Source organism: Nerophis ophidion, linkage group LG08 (genome assembly GCF_033978795.1).
Source record: "Nerophis ophidion isolate RoL-2023_Sa linkage group LG08, RoL_Noph_v1.0, whole genome shotgun sequence".
Taxonomy (NCBI): Eukaryota; Metazoa; Chordata; class Actinopteri; order Syngnathiformes; family Syngnathidae; genus Nerophis; species Nerophis ophidion.
This window is the reverse complement of record NC_084618.1, coordinates 28837845-28859620: the sequence shown is the minus strand read 5'-3', so window position 1 is coordinate 28859620 and position 21776 is coordinate 28837845. Positions and strand designations below refer to the sequence as shown.

Sequence of the window (21776 nt, the reverse complement as noted above, 5' to 3'; positions counted from 1 at the left end):
GGGCCGTTACAAAATGAGCTGAAGGCTGCTTTTTGGACACCCCTGCTCTACATACAAGTAATAAGTATAGGTTTCTTACTCTTTCCCCCATCGATCCAACTTTTCCTGTGATGCCAGTCTCTCCCTGCATAAAGTAACATTGTAGGTTTGCCATGGATGTTTCTAGATAATTTACAAAATGAATAAAGGTTCAATTAAAGTGTATTTACCTTCACTCCCTCAGGCCCGACCTTCCCAGGGAATCCTTTTCTGCCCAGTCGACCCTAAGCAGGACACAAACATGCCACGTGACGCAACATTAACCTTGGAAATAAACGCAAAGGGCAGTGAATCACGGGTGATGACAGCTTGCGGCCGTCTGCAGATGTCGCAGTCTGCCCAAACAAGCGCTGGCGTGCGCAGGTAAGCCAGTCGCTTACCTCTCGGCAGACTGTGAAGGTGTTTGCTGACTGTCATGTCTCTTGCACAGACAGTAATTCCTGAGGTTAAGAGGGGAGCTAAGTGCTTTTTTACCAGCCGTGACTCCTCAGAGCCGAGTCAATTAAATGACTCAAAGATTCCACCTTTAGACTCCAGACTCATTTAATTCAACCGTCATATCACACGGTAATAAAAAAAATTCAAATGAGTTGTTAAAGAGGAACTGCACTTTTCTTTTTTTAATTTTGTCTATCCTTTACAATCTTTATGTAAGACAAAAACACATTAGCTTTTTTGTACGCATTCTAAATCGTAAATAAACGCTAGCAAAAGTCAGCTAACAATGAAACCAAAGGGAGTCGCTCTATTCCACCAATAAAGTCCTTTTAAAATAATTTTAGGTATACACTATAAAAATATATGTAATGTAGTAACAGGAACATTCATATTAACATGTAATAGTTACATATGTTTCTTATTTCAAGAATAGGGCAGCTTATTATTTTAACAGACACATCGCAACATTGGCTTTTCCCTTCAAAAACAACAAACCTACTACTTATGGCAGACTTTGTGAGAGACAACAAAAGACTACTTTAAGACAAATAGTGATCCACAACCTTAAATTTGTGAGCCTAAATCTAAATGTGGGCTCCAAGTTTTAGAAGCTGCGTGCTAAACAGATTTCCTGTAACACTAAGCATCATGCAGCAGTATTGCTAAGTGCAATACGAACATAACACAACAATTACTTCCTGTACAACATCTGCTCTCACTGGGGTGACCACTGATGGGATGTTCATATCTTCCTGTTTAGATGAAGAATTAATCCTAATCCTAACACAGGTTTAAAAAAAAGTGCGGCAAGCAAACGCTGATCCGGTCTTAGTTGAATGATAAATTTGAGCAACTTCTCAGTTTATGTCCGCAACTTTCTACTGAGTGGCAGCCCATCTATCCATCTTCTTCCGCTTATCCGAGGTTGGGTCGCGGGGGCAGCAGCCTAAGCAGGGAAGCTCAGACTTCCCTCTCCCCAGCCACTTCGTCTAGCTCTTCCCGGGGGATCCCGAGGCGTTCCCAGGCCAGCCGGGAGACATAGTCTTCCCAACGTGTCCTGGGTCTTCCCCGTGGCCTCCTACCGGTTGGACGTGCCCTAAACACCTCCCTCGGGAGGCGTTCGGGTGGCATCCTAACCAGATGCCCGAACCACCTCATCTGGCTCCTCTCGATGTGGAGGAGCAGCGGCTTTACTTTGAGTTCCTGCCGGATGACAGAGCTTCTCACCCTATTGCTAAGGGAGAGCCCCGCCACACGGCGGAGGAAACTCATTTCGGCCTATTGTACCCGTGATCTTATCCTTTCGGTAATGACCCAAAGCTCAGGACCATAGGTGAGGATGGGAACGTAGATCGACCGGTAAATTGAGAGCTTTGCCTTCCGGCTCAGCTACTTCTTCACCACAACGGATCGGTACAAAGTCCGCATTACTGAAGACGCCGCACCGATCCGCCTGTCGATCTCACGATCCACTCTTCTCTCACCCGTGAACAAGACTCCTAGGTACTTGAACTCCTCCACTTGGGGCAGGGTCTCCTCCCCAACCCGGAGATGGCACTCCACCCTTTTCCGGGTGAGTGACAGCCATTATTTATAATTCAGAATGAACTTTCACCAACTCGGAGGTGATGCAGCAGCTGAAGATCAGTATGCCAATACTGTAGTTGCATAAGCTAGTTAGCGCTTTGTGATCATGGCGCTGCTAAAAGTAGCTTGTCTGTGTTAGCGCTTATAATAACAATATTGCTAATACTTGGTTAGTATTTAGGTCACGAGATGTAATTTGACTTTTGCTGGCGGTTTGTGCATGGTTACAGTATGTAGAGGGTTTTACGGGCGAAATAGTCTACTCTCTTTAGCAACATTGTTAGCCACCTCGTACTTATTTAACGACTACCATGAATTGATTAACGTGGACCCCGACTTAAACAAATTGAGAAACTTATTCTGGTTTTTCCATATAGTGGTCAATTGTACGGAATATGTACTGCACTGTGCAATCTACTAATACAAGTTTCAATCAATCAATCAATCAATCAATCAATCAATCAATCAATCAATCAATCAATCAGACTGAGTATGCATGAAAAAGTAAAACATTTGTGTTCTTGTCTTACATAGAGATTGTGAATGATAGGCAAAATTCCCCCCCAAAAACGGAATTTCCTCTTTAAGGCTTTGGGTATTTACCCCATGAATAGTTTTGCTTGTGTCTGATTGATCCAAAGAAAAGGAAGGGAGCGTAAGGAAAGGAAGCAAGAAAGTGTGATGGACAAGAACTGAGACAAGACCTATTGTTGCAATGGTGGACCTAAACAAAAAACAGCTGGCCTTAGAGGAGGTGGAGAAGTCGGACCCGTGCCACTTGGCCAGAGATCACTCAGTCGTGCACCACTTCCCCTCAGAAGGACGACAAAGGGGGTCCCAGAACCCGGCTGAATCAGCAGGAGTAGTAAGAAGGAGGCTTAGGTGAAAAATGAAGGAAGTAAAAAGACAAAAAAAAAACAACTAAAAAACATCTGGGACCATCAAAGAAAAATGGGTCTGACTCAGTGAAAATCCAAGTGAAGGCATTCTTCCAAAAGGGTTCCACTTCTGGCACTCAGTAGTCTCCTCTGTCTGCAGCGGTCCATTAACAACCTCTAGCATTTTATGCTTGCTATAAATCTCAACGACAGTCAACAAAGTAGTGAAAGTTATCCCCCCTGGTGTCCATACCAGGGATGCTAAGTTCCTCATAGAGAAAATTGACTGCAAATGAGAGTGGATTAAAAATGGTAGCATCAGCTATTACGTTTGTAGCATCAGTTACTCACTTTAGTATCTTTAAAAATCTGTTCTGTAAGATGACGGGATGTAATAAAGTACGACGTAAAAAAGAGCGAGCTTAAGAGCAAGAAATTAAGTGGAACCTCTATTTAGGAACCCCTCTATTTGAGAACGATTCTGTCAAACAATGACTTAGACGTGGATTGTTTCTGCGACGCAGAGGGAAGTTAGCACGAGTGAGACGTGAGCTATAACTACTAAAAGACAAACATAGCGCACACAGGGGCGGAAGTACAAAAACTAGGCTGTGAAACAAAAGACTAGCATAAATGCTGCAAACTACAAACATGAAAAGAAAACACTTGCACTGTGGCATACACAAACAAAAGTTACGTGGCATGAGCAGATGGGAAACTAGGCATGACTTGGAAAGGAAGAACATCAGGAATATGTGAAGTTGCCGGACTGAACACTTTGCAACTACCGAATAAATAATACCAATGATAATGATTAACAGGTGTGAGAACTAAGGAACCAGGGCGTGACTTGGAGACAAGGTGGAAACTAATGAGAAGCCATGGTGACAAAGATAACAAAGAAGTGCAAACGCAAGAACTGAATGTCCAAAAAACTAAACATAACATGACCAAAACAAAACATGAACCAAAGAAGTGACAGTTTCGGTTTATGAACCTTTAGATTGCGCAAAATATGAACCATGTCTCTGCGGACGAACGCTTCATTAACTCATTTACTTATTTTCTGTGCCGCTGGAAGCCTTAGGGTGCTGCCATTTTGATGACATCACTTCCTGTGCCGTGCAGTACACGAGGGGTGCGGAGCGCCCTACATCACATCCTGTGTACGCACTCCATTACTCGGTTGCCTCTCAGTGCTTTAGCTTATGTTTTTTGTTTGCCATTTACCAAGTTTTGTCTATTTTGCTTACACAATAGGGGTAAGCAAAAAAGCCAATAAGCCAGCCTGGAATGAAAGGAGGGATTAATTTGGGACTTAAATTTAGAGCGGAGCGATAACCCACACAAACTTCCCTTCCTCTTGCACCCTCCTATATGTGCCTCTACTTTCATCTTCACGTCATGAAGGCAAGGTACAAATGATTTTACTTTTGAACTTTTTTTTTTCAATTATTGTAGCAAAGGAACTTTGCCTTTATTGTGTTATTATCCATTACCCCCTTGTGATGTTGGTTTGATATACAGTATATTTATACACAGTATACATCAAAATATATATACATATCCATCCATTTTCTACCGCTTTTTCTTTTTTGGGATGTGGGGGGCGCTGGTGCCTATCTCAGCTACAATCTGGCGGAAGGCGGTGTACACCCTGGACAAGTCGCCACCTCATCGCAGGGCCAACACAGATAGACAGACAACATTCACACTCACATTCAAACACTAGGGCCAATTTAGTGTTGCCAATCAACCTATCCCCAGGTGCATGTCTTTGGAAGTGGGAGGCAGCCGGAGTACCCGGAGGGAACCCACGCATTCACGGGGAGAACATGCAAACTCCACACAGAAGGATCCTGAGCCTGGGATTGAACCCGGACTACTCAGGACCTTTGTGTTGTGAGGCAGACGCACTAACCCCTCTGCCACCGTGAAGCCCATATATATATATATATATATATATATATATATATATATATATATATATATATATATATATATATTCGTTAGGTCAGGGAAAAACACGGAGGCTATTTCATCCTACAATCCTGTTTTACAGATTTTCCTGCTCTACATACATACATACATACATACATACATACATATATATATATATATATATATATATATATATATATATACTGTATATATACATACACACACACAATACACTTACTGTTACTTACTCTTCAAAGTGTGCATTCTTTTACTAAACTTATTCATGTTTACATGTTTCTTATGGGGAACTATGCTTCACTATACAAACATTTCCAATTTACGAACCATGTTCAAGAACCAATTAGGTTTGTAAATCGAGATTCAACTTTAGATGCCTTGAAGAAAATGGAGTATATAATGTGACATCAGGGTACAGAACTCACCTCCAATCCCATTGGTCCTGGTGGTCCGATAGGGCCCTCGTCTCCCTGGAAAGAAAGACAAAGACGAGTTCAATGAATTGTGGTCTTTTGTGTTGCTATGTTGTCAGTCAGGCTTACCTCCAAGCCAGGTACTCCTTGTGGCCCAGGTAAACCTCTTGTCCCTAGCTTTCCCTTGGCGGAGGGAAAAACAGAAAAATGTGCTGAATGCGGTAGCACACATATACAATTGTCGGGCAACACGATGGTCTCCCTTACCTTTGGCCCTTCAAGGCCGTTCTCTCCCGGCGGTCCCATATCTCCAGGAAAACCCTATCATGATCAATTCAGACTTGTCAAATTATGGTTACTATTGTCCGTTAGTAAAACAAATCTATACTGTGGGTAAATACCCACTTCAGGGCCGATTGGTCCTGCTGTGCCATCGGGGCCTTTATCGCCTGGACTGCCCTGTAAAGAAAGGTAAAGACATGTATATTACATTTAAAAGGCTGTATTAAGAATAACGACAATCGTTGAGTTGCAACAGTCAACACTAACCGGCGGTCCTGGTTTTCCGCGGATGCCAGGTGGACCCGGAGCTCCTTGGATGCCCTGTCACACACAAACACATTCAAAATTGGAAAGGCAATTAACTGAATTAAATATATTTGCCTAGTGAGATTTGCAGTCGACATCAGGAATCCATACGGACAACACTCTACTCGAGCAAAGACTAGGTGACTTGCCTTGTCTCCTTTGTAGCCCATCTCGCCTTGCTCGCCCGATATCCCAATGTCACCCTGATAGAGAGAGAACGAGACTATTAGCCACAAGATGATGTGGGAGGTACAAATGTAAAACATGATAGAGCATTTAGTGCGATGGTAAATGCACATGGTCAGCAAAGCAGTATTCATGTAGTATCAGTGTCATCAACAATACATTTAGGGCCGATATGAAGAATTATGACATCACACGATTCCTTTGAAAAAAATTGCTCATATAGCCGATTAGGGGTAAAAAACAAAAACAAAACAAAAACAAACAAACACCCTAATAAGGCTAAGTCACCCATACTGTGCTGTAGGTGGGTTCGGCTGAGCAAATCAAGCACTCCTCGGTTGGTAGAGTGGCCGTGCCAGCAACTTGAGGGTTGCAGGTTCGATTCCCGCTTATGCCATCCTAGTCACTGCCGTTGTGTCCTTGGGCAAACACTTTACCCACCTGCTCCCAGTGCCACCCATACTGGTTTAAATGTATCTCAGATATTGGGTGTCACTATGTAAAGCGCTTTGAGTCACTTGAGAAAAGCGCTATATAAATATAATTCACTCACTTCACTTTCTCCTACATGCCAAGCTGTGAGCCTGTTGTAAACTCTCTAAGATGCGAAAGTCGCTCGTTTGTTCTGCACACTTTACCGACGATAGCGATGCTACGACAGAGATGGCACAGAGATGTGTGGATATTCCGCGACACTCAAAGCAGATGCATTTCCAACGATAAAGTCAACGAAATCATAAAGGTGAGTTTTGTTGATGTTATTGACTTTTGTGCTAATCAGACATATTTGCTCACGGCATGACTGCAAGCTAATTGATGCTAACATGCTATTTAGGCTAGCTGTGTGTACATATTGCATCATTATGCCTCATTTGTAGCTTTATTTGCATCCAGCCTTTCCCTCCACCCACATTTAATGCCAAACAAACACATACCAATCGACGGATTCAAGTTGCACCAGTGGTCAAAAGATGCAATCGTTGGTTAGAAGACGATCGCCGAATTCGTCCTCGTTGCCGCTGTCTAACGTGATATGGCTCAATAGCTTTAGCTTCTTCTTCGATTTCAATTGCGCTATCTGCCTCCACACTCCAACCATCCGTTTCAATAAATGCGTAATCTGTTGAATCGCTTAAGCCGCTGAAATCCGAGTCTGAATCCGAGCTAATGTCGCTATTCCTTTCTGTTCTATCCGCCATGTTTGGTTGTATTGGCGTCACGCAGTGACGTCACAGGAAAATGGACGGGTGGATATGTCCATCCATCCATTTTTCTACCGCTTATTCCCTTTGGGGTCGCTGGCGCCTATCTCAGCTACAATCGGGCGGGAGGCGGGGTACACCCTGGACAAGTCGCCACCTCATCGCAGGGCCCGGGTAGATATAGTGATGGTGAAAATCAGGCACTTTGAAGCTATTTTTCAGGATATTACGTGATGGGTAAAATTTAGAAAAAAACTTTGAAAAATAAAATAAGCCACTGGGAACTTTTTTTTATTGGTTTTAACCCTTCTGAAATTGTGATAATGTTCCCCTTTAACACATCAGACACCCAAAACGCCAGCATCCTTTTAGTGTTTTGAAAGTCTACGAAGACACCTGGGTTGCTTAAAGAAGCTGCTGCCCGAGACGTAAAGAAAGACCCTATCGCTGACATGTTTGAAAATCGTTAAAGTTAAAGTTCCAATGATTGTCACACATACACTGGGTGTGGTGAAATTTGTGCAGAGCAAAAGGTTTGCCCAAGACGAGCCAAGGGCTAAAGTTATCAGGAATTTCATCATGGAAATGACAGCACTCAACAGCCGGTGATGAAGATAAATGTCTTTGTCAGGACAAATCAACAGGTACACTTTGCAAAATCCACCTCTGTTTGAGGATATTATTACCTCCAGGTCAGTACAAACTACAGTTAAATCTAAATTAAGAAAATAATGGATATAAATAAGTTATTGGTATCAGGAGTTGTAAGCAGGAAGTTATCGTATCGGCTTTATAATTTCTTTTATAGCTTGCTTTCCTGCTTTTCAGGTGCTATGGGTGTTGTGCTGAACATATTCTGGTGTATACAAGAAGACTTGTCAACCAACTAGAATCAGAGCATAATAGCTAATGGAGTCATTTGCACTATTTTAGTTAGATTTGAATATTTTTCTTAGAATTTTTCTTGACTGTGGCCAAATTGTTATCTATATCGATACCTGCATTCTCTTCCATTTTATATGACACGTTATATACATGTCAATCCCAGTTTAGTTAGAGCAGGGATATTCAAAATGTAGACCACAGCGATTTCCTAATGTGGCCCGACTTGAAAAATATTATTACAAAAAAACCCCATAACATTTGGAATAATAGGGAAAACAGGTGTAATTGTAACAAGAACATGTTGCAATATCAACACTACCAACACAAAGCTGCCATGCATGCATATTTTTTAACTTTAAAAAACATTGCTAAAAAAACAACAAAAAACTTATAATAGACAGGATAGATCTGAAGTTGATATAGAGATTTAGACTTAGACTTACTTTTTTTTGTCGTTCAAATTTGAACTTTACAGTACAGATAAGAACAAGAAATTGTTGCATTAGCTCATGGTAGTGCAGGATAAAAAATCAATAAGGTGCAGATATAAATAAATAAATTACTGTACAGCGTTGAAAGTAAAAATAATATGAATTGATAAATTAACTTTTTTTAATGAGCCTTATTTAACCCTGAGACCTCTAGTCAGATATTTTTAAACTGTTGTTTTTCAAACACTATAAACCTTTACCATATTAGTATGTGGAATGAAATTATCAAATAGATTAAGCAAAGAAGTTAAACAATGTAGTAATATGATTGCCGCTTAAAAGTGTTTACAAAGTATAAGGAAGAATTTATTGAAAAATAAGATATTTTTCATCTCATTATGTGAATCATTATGCATAACTATTAGGAGAACTGTTGTATTCTTCTCTGTGAGCCCTTTGAGTGTCTAGAAAAGCGCGATATAAATCTAAGTTATTATTAATATTATGTATTTAAAGTGTGTTACAAAATGAGAAAAGGAAGTAAATAATATGAGCTACAAAATTGCTATGAATTGGAAAAGGAGTATGATTAAATAAGCTTGACTTCTTCCTACTTCCTTCCAGACTTGTTGTTAAGAAAAATGTAAATATGTAAACTAGATAATACATCACTTGTAATTGCATACACGTTCCAAATACATTTAAAGCAATCCAAACCAAAATAATAATGAATCAAAAGTATTTACCTATTTAAGGTTTAAATTACTTCACGTCAAATATTTCATTTTGAAAAATGTTTTGGGGAAAATTTGGGCATATTTTTTGTTTTTGCAATAAAAAAACATGGTTTTCTTTGTAAGAAAAAAAAGGGCATCAATTTAAAATAATTTGAAAATTGATAGCAACGGATGGTTCTAAAGTTGATATACAGATATTTAAGTGCTGAAAGTAAAAAATAAAATAAAAATTATATGGATTATTTTTAATCCAGACAATTTTGGGTCCCCGGGACTTTAAACATTTCCTTAAATTTACCAATTGGTTTTGAAAAATAAAAATATCTAAATGGCATCCATATGCTTTCAATTTTCAGTGAAAAAAGTTGGGACACCCATGACTTAGGTAAAATTGTGGACATGATGTTAAAACAACTGTTAACCACAAACCATTTTTCCAATAACCCTTCAATACATGACCAATCCACTCATGCAACACTGGACAAAACCTTGCTTTCCTTTTTTAAAGGCATATCTCATGCTTATTATCACTTAGTGAGCCTTATATGATATAAAGGCATCAAGCATGCGCTAGGTCCACAGGTGGGACAGACAAGATAAGGATGCAAAGGAGTATAGTACATCCATCACATGCTGCTCAAACACAGGCCAATAACAGGAATATTCAGATCACCTTATCACCTTTCAGTCCTGGTTCTCCGGGATTTCCAGGCACCCCCTGGAAGAAACACAGACTGGGCGGTTAGAACTCCGAAACTGTAGGAAGACCTTCTGATTTCTGAACGGGAATCAACAGAATCCCTCGTTTTCATGAGAGTGCAGGTAAGATTACCTTCAGTCCATTCGGTCCTGGAAGGCCCATCTCTCCAACGGGTCCCATATCACCCTGGTACCAGAAGAGGGAACAAAGTTATGTTTGCACAGGAAATTTGTGTCGTGGTAGATAATTGCAAAGAAGTCTGAGAAGACTGTGGAGAATAATTCTTCAAATGAATGCATGTCGACAACCCTATGACTGACATTGACATAAGTAAAACTAACCATTGTTTGCATATTTATTTGTGCCTTTGTTCAAAGGCAGATAAAATACAATTAAGTTAAGCGCAAAAATTATGACGAAAGAGGTGAAGCTGTTTTTTCATTTTCACTTATATTTTTTTGACAGTTCTTTAAGAAACAAACCCCGTTTCCATACGAGTTGGGAAATTGTGTTGGATGTAAATACAAACGGAATAGAATAATTTGCAAATCCTTTTCAACCCATTTTCAATTGAATGCACTACAAAGACAACATATTTGATGTTCAAACTCATAAACTTTATTTTTTTTTTGCAAATAATAATTCACTTAGAATTTCATGGCTGCAACAAGTGCCAAAGTAGTTGGGAAAGGGCATGTTCACCACTGTGTTACATAACCTTTTCTTTTAACAACACTCAATAAATGTTTGGGAACTGAGAAAACTAATTGTTGAAGCTTTGAAAGTGGAATTCTTTCCCATTCTTGTTCTATGTAGAGCTTCAGTCGTTCAACAGTCCGGGGTCTCCGCTGTCGTATTTAACGCTTCATAATGCACCACACATTTTCGATGGGAGACAGGTCTGGACTGCAGGCGGGCCAGGAAAGTAACCACACTCTTTTTTTACAAAGCCACGCTGTTGTAACACCTGCTGAATGTGGCTTGGCATTGTCTTGCTGAAATAAGCAGGGGCGTCCATGAAAAAGATGGCACTTAGATGGCAGCATATGTTGTTCCAAAACCTGTATCTACCTTTCAGCATTAATGGTGCCTTCACAGATGTGTATGTTACCCATGCCTTAGGCACTAATGCACCCCCATACCATCACAGATGCTGGCTTTTGAACTTTGCGTCGATAACAGTCTGGATGGTTCTCTTCCCCTTTGGTCCGGATGACACGATGTCGAATATTTCCGAAAACTATTTGAAATGTGGACGCGTCAGACCACAGAACACTTTTCCACTTTGCATCAGTCCATCTTAGATGATCTCGGGCCCAGAGAAGCCGGCGGCGTTTCTGGATGTTGTTGATAAATGGCTTTCGCTTTGCATAATAGAGCTGTACCTTGCACTTGCAGATGTAGTGACAAACTGTACTTATGACAATGGTTTTCTGAAGTGTTCCTGAGCCCATGTGGGGATATCCTTTAGAGATTGATGTCAGTTTTTGATACAGTGCCGTCTGAGGGATCGAAGGTCACGGTCATTCAATGTTGGTTTCCGACCATGCCGCTTACGTGGAGTGATTTCTCCAGATTCTCTGAACCTTTTGATGTTATTATGGACCGTAGATCTTGAAATCCCGATGTTTCTTGCAATTGCACTTTGAGAAACGTTGTTCTCAAACTATTTGACTATTTGCTCACGCAGTTGTGGACAAAGGGATGTACCTCGCCCAATCCTTTCCAGTGAAAGGATTGGGAAGCATTTTTTGGGAAGCTGTTTTTATACCCAATCATGGCACCCACCTGTTCCCAAATAGCCTGCACACCCGTGGGATGTTCCAAATAAGTGTTTGATGAGCATTCCTCAACTTTATCAGTATTTATTGCCACCTTTCCCAACTTCTTTGTCATGGTGTTGATGTCATCAAATTCAAAAGTTAATGACTATTTGCAAAAAAAAAATGTTTATCAGTTTGAACATCAAATATGTTGTCTTTGTAGCATATTCAACTGAATATGGGTTGAAAATTATTTGCAAATCTTTGTATTCCGTTTATATTTACATCTAACACAATTTCCCAACTCGTTTGTATTTATTATTTAGTTACAAAATATTTACTTTAGCACAACATAATTGTTTGTAAATGTATTTTTCATAAATGTTTGAGTCCCTTATGCAGTATATTTGATTAGTATTTCATTTTGTAATTAGCCTGACCAAAGTGTTGATAATAATTTTTTGGGTTAACACATGCTTTCATATAATTTGACAAAGTTGTAAACTGTATGTTGGTTAGATATAATTATTGAATACAATTAAAAAGTAAAAGTAATTACCAATTCAGTGTTAGTATTTGAGAGGCCCCTAAGCTTCTCTATAGCACAGTGGTCCCCAACCTTTTTGTATCCGCGGACCGATCAACGCTTAATAATTTCTTCTTTGTCATGAAAAAGGGGCGTTTTTGTCATGAAAAGGGAGGTTTTTGTGGTTGGTGCACTAATTGTAAGTGTATATTGTGTTTTTTATGTTGATTTAATAAAACTATTATTATTTTTTTTTATTTTATAAAAAATTCTTCTGCGGCCCGGTGGTTGGGGACCACTGCTATAGTAGAAAAGTTGGGCCCCAAGGTTAAAAAAAAGAAAAAAAGGAAAAAGAAACCCCTGCTTTAGCACATGAATTATTCTTTTTAAGATCATAAGTCTGCAAATCTAAAAAAATATATATAAATGTGTGAATTCTGTTCTTTGCGGTACAGGACCGGCTCTAGGGTTTTGTGGCCCTAAACAATTATATATATATATATATATATATATATATATATATATATATATATATATATATATATATATATATATATATATATATATATGTATATATATATATATAGGGGGGCTAGGGCTTACTACGACCTAATAAGTATTTCAAAACAGTCACAACCCCACATTAAAACACATATTTAGAAAGTTGTAAACAGGTTCTTATGCCCCAGTCGAGTGTTTATGCCGGAATCGTGCCCTGTTGCTGTGTTAAAATCCAGTTGAATACAGCCATTCTTTTATTTTTAAGTTGAATTTTCTCTGAACAGAAAGTACCTAAGTGCACAATTTAATGTTGTGTACCTAGACAGTAGCTTTGTTGCCGCTTATGGGTGTGAAGTGATACTACAACGCGGGATGGGTACCGTTCACATTTGAACCGATACAATACCAATTTCCTTTACCTGGGAATCGATACAGGTACTCAACGGTACAAAACTTTTGTATGTGTTGATGAATATTACTTGTTTTTGATAATAACATTTCACTATTAATTGCAAGATTTAAAAATGAGCTGATTATGATAACTAATGTCCAGTTGTTGCATCTTGTTTGACTATCACATCTCGGAGTCTCATTTGCAAGTAGTTGCAAGTCCAGTAGTGTATAGTTTATGGTGGATTGGCTAGTCGGTTTGGTTTTTGCTGTCTAGTCTTTTGTTGTAAAAAGTGGTAATACTCTATGTATTGTACTTTTTACGCACCAACTGTTTGATTGTAACATGCAGCTTAGTTGTGGTTTTTATTGAATTCGCCATGTAAAATCGCTAATGCTAGTCAGTAGCATGTCAATAATGAAGCCAATGTATATTAGCATCAAGCTAGCGCAATTTTTAGAAGAGTGGAGCATTACTTTACTAACGTTAAAGTGTTTTTTGAGACAATTGCTTTGCTGGCATTGAAAATTGCAACATTATCTGCAGAGTGCCGAATTGCAAAGAGCCGGTTTGAGACGTACCGCGCAACACAGGTCCCGTAAAATTTTACGTGAATCGGTGACAAAAACAAATTACCGTATTCTGTACCCATTCCTAATTACATCACATGTGGACAATGAGTAATTACCTCTTTGGGTCTCTAAGTTATATGATACAATACCAATTTCCTTTACCTGGGAATCGATACAGGTACTCAACGGTACAAAACTTTTGTATGTGTTGATGAATATTACTTGCTTTTGATAATAAAATTTCACTATTAATTGCAAGATTTAAAAATGAGCTGATTATGATAACTAATGTCCAGTTGCTGCATCTTGTTTGACTATCACATCTCGGAGTCTCATTTGCAAGTGTGACCATAAATTGCAATTAGAGTTGCAAGTCCAGTAGTGTATAGCTTATGGTGGGGTGGCTAGTCGGTTCAGTTTTGCTGTCTAGTCTTTTGTTGTGCTCTAAAAAGTGGTAATACTCTATGTATTGTACTTTTTACGCACCAACTGTTTGATTATAACATGCAGCTTAGTTGTAGTTTTCATTGAAATCGCCATGTAAAATCGCTAATGCTAGTCAGTAGCATGTCAATAGTAAAGCCAATGTATATTAGCATCAAGCTAGCGCATGTTTTTAGAAAAGTGGAGCATTACTTCACTAACGTTAAAGTGTTTTTTGAGACAATTGCTCTGCTGGCATTGAAAATTGAAACATTATCTGCAGAGTGCCGAATTTCAAAGAGCCGGTTTGTGACGTCCCACGCAACACAGGTCCCGTAAAATTTTACGTGAATCGGTGCTAAAAAAAATTTACGTATTCTGTACCCATTCCTAATTACAACACATGTGGACAATGACTAATTACCTCTTTGGCTCCCTAAGTTAACTATGTATGTCAACATTTGCTTATGCAAGGACTTCTTTAGTATTAAGAATACCACAGTGGACCAAGACTTGATAGGTTGATCCACACGGTTTGTCGACGTGGTTGGGACTAACTTAAGCAAGTTCCAGTTTTGGCTGAACGGCTCCCGTCCTGGACAAAAGTAAGCAGCCTGCAGTGGCAGCAGAATGATTTTTAAATGCAGCCCAGCGCGCACCCAGGCTGGTCACATGGATGCTGCAGCGGACAAAGAGCTGGGAGCAGAGCTGTAATCACACGCCTCCAATTACAGGCCTGCTGCCACCGCCGATGGCCCAGAATAAACCGGGAGGAGCGCGGGTGAACACGGGACACGACAAGACACACCATTACGTGGCTATTGGTGCGTGTGTGGGCGAGCTAGCTTAAAACAGACGTTCAACTCGCTAAATTGGATTTGATTGACTATTAATCAAAAGTCATTCCAACGCATATTCCAACCCAACACAAGTTTCCACTTTTTCCAGTTTGTCTACAGCGGTAAACCTATTAAACACAGACGCTCGCACCCGCATAATCTTCTATTTACGCAGGCATTTTCTGGTTCCCTTTGAATCGAGCATTGACGGGATGGATGTTTGGGGAAAGGCGGTCAGGACGCACAGAAAACCAACTCACAATTAGTCCGAGAACTCCATTTGGACCGGGTGCTCCCAACTGGCCCTGGTCAAAGAGAAGGAAAGGAGCACGTGAGATGAAAAGTAAAGAAGCCCTTTTCTGGGGTTATTGGCTTTAAAAAAAAAAAAAAAAAAAAACATGCTAAGAAGAGTGGCTTAGTGTTTAAGGCCGCTTATAAAAGGGACCTGTGTGCTTGTTTATGTGTGTCTAAGGTGGAAGGTGGAGCGAGCTGTGAGCCTTCTTAAGACATGTTTACCTTTGTTTAACATCTGTCTTTGTTACGGCACCTATTCGTAATCATTTTTTTCATGTAATTTAATCAGGAAAAGCAACCAAACATTACCTTTTGCACTGTTATCCCACTTTGTTGGTGCACAATACCTAAAAACTAACAATGATTGGGACTGCTGTCAGTCTTTTGTGGATTAAGTTTGCATGTTCTCCCTGCGTGGGTTCCCTACGGGTACTCCGGCTTCCTCCCACCTCCAAAGACATGTACCTGGGGATAGGTTGATTGGCAACACTAAATTGACCCTACTGTGTGAATGTGAGTGTGAATGTTGTCTTTCTATATGTATTGGCCCAGGGTATACCCCGCCTTCCGCCCATGTGCAGCTGGGATAGGCTCCAGCACCCCCCTGCGATCCTGAGAGGGACAAGCGGTATAAAATGGATGGATGGAATGTCCCCTAAAAAAAAATAAAAAAATAAGCATTTTGATATCTTTTATTTTGAAATCCATTACAACAGATTTTGTAACCTTGAGGACTTCTCTCAATGTTGGTGAATATTAACGGTCCCGGGGACTCAAAAAGGTCTCAGTCATTAAAGTGTTAAAAATAAGTCATATATAATTTTTTATTATTATTTTTGATGCTTAAATATCCATAGTTCAACTTCATATCCATCTGTTAACATAAAGTTTAAATTAATCTAATGTTTTTATGCTCTTTTTGTCAAAACCCTCTTTATTTAAAGTTAAAGTAAAGTTAAAGTACCAATGATTGTCACACACATACTAGATGTGGCGAAATTATTCTCTGCATTTGACCCATCACCCTTGATCACCCCCTGGGAGGTGAGGGGATTAGTGGGCAGCAGCGGAGCCGCGCCCGAGAATCATTTATGGTGATTTAACCCCCAATTCCAACCCTTGATTCTGAGTGCCAAGCAGGGAGATAATGGGTCCCATTGTTATAGTCTTTGGTATGACTCGGCCGGGATTTGAACTCACGACCTACCGATCACAGGGAGGACACTCTAACCACTAGGCTACTGAGTAGGAATAACATGACATGAGCAATATTTTCCTCCCAAAAGTGTTCAAAGTGGAATATCTGATATGAAGTAATTGGAGCCATAAATAGAAAATATAATAATATAATAATTTATAACAATTGATTGTTATTTTTTGAGCAATGGCAGTTAAAACAAATAAAATTTAATCATCAGAGTTAAGGTGACTGGTACCCAAAAGGCCCCCTACTTATGATAGTGTTAAAAATATGTCATATATCCATCCATCCATTTTCTATCGCTTGTCGCGGGTAAGAAAAAAACAATACATATTATTTTTACTTTCAATGCTTAAATTGTTAGATCAAATTTAGATCAATCCAGGGATTTAAAATTTATATAAAAAAGCAATCATATTATATATAATGAAAATTAGCTGCAGGCCGCAAAGGGCCCCCGGGCTGCACTTTGGACACCCCTGGTTCAATCTTTTGACTTGATTTGTAGTTGTTTTCTACAAACTGCTGCCATTGATGAGGTGACTTACAAAAATAAGCCATGTTGGAAGTTTATGAATAACATTCACACACTTGCAGGTGTGTGCGCGCGTGACCTACTGGTTGTCCATCCGCCCCAGGTGGTCCTCGCTCTCCAAAGTCCCCAGGAAACCCCTAAATGTGAGAGGGAGTAGTTTTTATCTTTGGATTGGAAGAGATAGAAAAACACACATTGGTCTGTTTTCTGCTTTAGCAAATATGCAATAATTGTTTCTCAACACTAGGGGGCAACAGACAACAGTTACAATCGCATGCTAAGATGTTACTACCTTTTAAATACATTCATTGTCCATAGCAAACTATTCGTATTATATAGTTTATGGGGACATTTGTTTCCAACTAGTGGAATGGCGAAGCTCGGTCACATGATCTTGTCACGTTTGAGATGCCCTCTAGTGGTCTCAGGAAATATGCAGGAAAAATCCTCTAGTGGTTGAAGTAAGTATGACAAGACTTCTGAACTCTTGTTGCCATTTAGAAATAAGTCATCATAGCAAGAAGTGGACATTGTTTACTGACCAAGCGTCCACATTTAAACGAGCTGGTGACAACAATTACACAAACATTGTCATTCATTGAGAGTTGGGTTTCGGGTCACACAGTCGATTGCAACATTCATTCCCTTTATTGTTTTGTTTTGCGTTGTCTGTAGGACGCTTCATAATAAATGAACCATAAATCGCAGGTCAACATTAGACGTTAAATAATTTGAAGTATGCAAAGTAAGCGCAAACGGAACCATTACAGGCACTGTTCTCAGGGCCAGCTAGTCTATTTAAGTTGATTATACTTTTTTTTAAGTGCAACAAGAGAGGGGGCCTGCCAAGTGATTACTCTCAGGGTTGCTATTTAGCGGTAAATGCAGGCTAATCTGGGCTAAATGCAAAGAGAAACCACGTAGGCAGAGAGCACAATGCATTCCAAGCCCAGAACATGTAGAAAGACTTATTATGGCCGGCCTGCCCAATTCTGGGCCATGCAAATTGTTATAATTGAAAATTAAAAACTGCTAATTACTATTCGATTCATGCTGAAAACGGCATTTCATTGGGACAATGGTGGACTTTTTGATATATCGGGAAGTCTCAACCCCGAGCTTGACTAAGATGTAGATCTGTTGACAAAAATATATTTTTTTAAAGGGGAACATTATCACCAGACCTATGTAAGCGTCAATATATACCTTGATGTTGCAGAAAAAAGACCATATATTTTTTTAACCGATTTCCGAACTCGGAAATCGATGCGATGAGGTGGCAACTTGTCCAGGGTGTACCCTGCCTTCCGCCCGATTGTAGCTGAGATAGGCGCCAGCGCCCCCCGCGACCCCGAAAGGGAATAAGCGGTAGAAAATGGATGGATGGATTTCCGAACTCTAAATGGGTGAATTTTGGCGAATTGAACGACTTTCTATTTATCGCTCTCGGAGCGATGACGTCAGAACGTGACGTCACCTAGGTAGTCAACGCCATTTTCTCCACCACATTACCCGCAGCAAGTCAAATCAGCTCTGTTATTTTCATTTTTTTTCGACTGTTTTCCGGTACCTTGGAGACATCATGCCTTGTCAGTGTGTTGTCAGAGGGTGTAACAACACTAACAGGGACGGATTCAAGTTGATTTACATAGAAAAAGATTTACGGCATGCTAATCGATGCTAACATGCTATTTAGGCTAGCTGTATGTACATATTGCATCGTTATGCCTCATTTGTAGCTATATTTGCATCCAGCCTTTCCCTCCATCCACATTTAATGCCAAACAAACACATACCAATCGACGGATTTAAGTTGCTCCAGTGGCAAGAGATGCGGAAGTCCCTCGTTTGGTTTTTACTGGCGATGCTACGACAGAGATGGCAAGAATGTCTGGATATCCTGCGACACTCAAAGCAGATGCATTCCCAACGATAAACTCAACGAAATCCCAAAGGTGAGTTTTGTTGATGTTATTGACTTATGTGTTAATCAGATATATTTGGTCGCGGCATGACTGCCAGCTAATTGATGCTAACATGCTATTTAGGCTAGCTGTATGTATATTTGTAGCTGTATTTGCATCCAGTGTTTAATTCCACCCACATTTAATGGCAAACAAACACTTACCAATCGACGGATTTAAGTTGATCCAGTGTCACAAGATGCGAAACCTCCGATCGTTGGTCTGCACATTTTACCCGCGATGCTAAGGCAAACATGGCCGGATAGCGTCAATAGCTATTCGCTCAATAGCTTCAGTTTCTTCTTCAATTTCGTTTTCGCTATCTGCCTCCATACTCCAACCATCCGTTTCAATACATGCGTAATCTGTTGAATCGCGTAAGCCGCTGAAATCTGAGTCTGAATCCGAGCTAATGTCGCTATATCTTGCTGTGCTATCCACCAGTTGTTTGTATTGGCATCGTTATGTGACATCACAGGGAAATGGACAGCGGATTCGCAGATAGCGAAAATCAGGCACTTTAAAGCTTTTTTTAGAGATATTCCGGGACGGGTAAAATTTTGAAAAAAACTTCGAAAAATAAAATAAGCCACTGGGAACTGATTTTTATTGGTTTTAACCCTTCTGAAATTGTGATAATGTTCCCCTTTAAACTTTTTTAACAGCAGAACAATGAAGGTCCAACACAATTCATTCCGTAATTTTGCCAGAGCTAGGATTTGACCATCTTATAAAATAATCCGTTCCACTGTCAAACATCTGCCCTCATTAAACCTTTATGAACTGTACGCCCAATTTCAACACAAGCAAAATCTGCCCAAAGTCATTGAACTGCTAAGAATTGTGCATCTTTATAGTCATCCATCCATCCATTTTCTACCGCTTATTCCCTTTTGGGGTCGCGGGGGGCGCTGGCGCCTATCTCAGCTACAATCGGGCGGAAGGCGGGGTACACCCTGGACAAGTCGCCACCTCATCGCAGGGCTCTTTATAGTCATATTCTTTTTCAATTTCCTCGAGTGCGTGCAACTTTACAGGTTGTATTGCAATAGTGTGTAAAAAAACAAAGATAATCCAAACAGCCAAGTCTGAATGATGCTATTGTACTCTTTCGGGGTATCTGTAAGCCCTCCAACAACATATCGATGCAGCGTCAGCAGGATTCTGCCTTGTGCAGACGTAAAGAGTTAAGAGTTCACATTCGTAGCGCAGCACAAGTACAGCAGACATGAATGACGCATGAACTTTACCCACAAAAGATGATTCATGCCGCTGTCATTGCTTTTTGTACAAGTTAAATGTGTGCGTGTGGGGGGGTTGAAGGGCCTTTCCAAGTACAGCACTTTAACTATTAATTGAACTAAGACCAATGAGGCTTAAGTGTATCACTGCTTTTACGTCAAGTCAGCATGCAGGGTCCCTCATAAAGAGTCAAACTGTGCGATGCTTACAAGTACAACAACGTGCACGTCAAGAAGATGACAAGCAGCATGACCAAACCCGCAATGCATGGTCATTCAACCACAATGTATACCAAAGTGCATCCTATAACTGTCTGTAATATTGGATATGTCACAGTGGTTTTGTACTAAGAATATTTTGAAAGTTAAATGTCCGTTTTTTTTTTAAATTAAAGTTTACCACCAACTATTACTGCAATCTATGTACTAGTTGGGCTGGGCGATAAAAAGATAGCAATATATATTGTGACAAACACATAATTACTATCAATGAAAAAATGTGTCTGATTAAACGTTTGATGTATATATGTTTTTCTTTGTCGGAAGAAACAGGAAGTGGCAAAGCAAGGTTGGTTGCATGCAACATTGAACAACACAGGAGGTCCTTCATACCGACAGCCATCAAACTGCATATGTTCATTCATGACTGTACTTAAATAGAATAGAATAGAATAGAATAGAAAGTACTTTATTGATCCCTGGGGTAAATTCAGCACCACAGTTCGCTCATACATATATTCTACATTTAAGTGCAGTCAAGAAGGAACATATGCATTATACAGTCTAATGGCTGTCGGTATGAAGGACCTCCTGTGTCGTTCCGTGTTACATTTTGGGAGTCTGAGCCTTCCACTGAACGTGCTCATTCTCCGCAAGGTCCGAGAGTAGTGGGTGGGAGGTGTTGTCCATAATGGCTAGGGGGGTGGGGTGGGTGGGGGGGGGGTGGGGGGGGGAACAATTGAAGTCCAAGCATAATGGGGAGATTCTTTCTAACAAAGACGAGCACTTCAAGATGCTCAGGTGTCAGCCTGCTCCTGTGTTCATCTATGAGTGCTAAAAAGCCTCTCACTCGCAAGAGTCATTAAAATGTCTTACAACTTTACCACCACGCCTGACTTTATTGTGGCATGTTTTGCACTCCACCTCTTCATCTTTTTCGTTTTGTAGGATAAAATAATCCCACACAGCTGCCATTTTTAACGTAACTTTTAATTCACACGGCCGTCTGAACGGTTGGAACGCAGACCTGTGGATGTTTTGAAAGTGTCTTGGAAAATGCGGAACGGAGTTTAGGGTGCAGCAGAAGTGTGGAATGTATTATTTAAATCGGTGTGTTGGAAAAGACGGACCGGAGTTTTTTTAAAAACTGGATCTAGATCGGCATTTTCCCATGCCTTGCCGATACGCATTTTTTGAAAAAAATCGGCGGCCGATCCGATCCAAATATCGGATTGGGACAACCCTAACTAAACCTGCCCAAAAT

At 40.1% G+C, this 21776-nt stretch overlaps 1 protein-coding gene across 1 annotated transcript in view; it reads right to left on the bottom strand.

Annotated features, from left to right (window-relative positions):
- The window catches only part of LOC133557610 (collagen alpha-1(XXVII) chain B-like), a 165177-nt gene that overhangs the window by 79326 nt on the left and 64075 nt on the right, over positions 1–21776 (bottom strand). The window contains exons 13-24 of the mRNA XM_061908192.1: positions 17172–17225; positions 15319–15363; positions 10176–10229; positions 10017–10061; positions 6052–6105; positions 5864–5917; positions 5720–5773; positions 5582–5635; positions 5444–5497; positions 5327–5371; positions 210–263; positions 80–124 (exon numbers count right to left, since the gene is read on the bottom strand). Of these exons, the coding sequence (XP_061764176.1) occupies positions 80–124; positions 210–263; positions 5327–5371; positions 5444–5497; positions 5582–5635; positions 5720–5773; positions 5864–5917; positions 6052–6105; positions 10017–10061; positions 10176–10229; positions 15319–15363; positions 17172–17225 (612 nt within the window). The remainder of the gene's footprint in view (positions 1–79; positions 125–209; positions 264–5326; positions 5372–5443; positions 5498–5581; positions 5636–5719; positions 5774–5863; positions 5918–6051; positions 6106–10016; positions 10062–10175; positions 10230–15318; positions 15364–17171; positions 17226–21776) is intronic.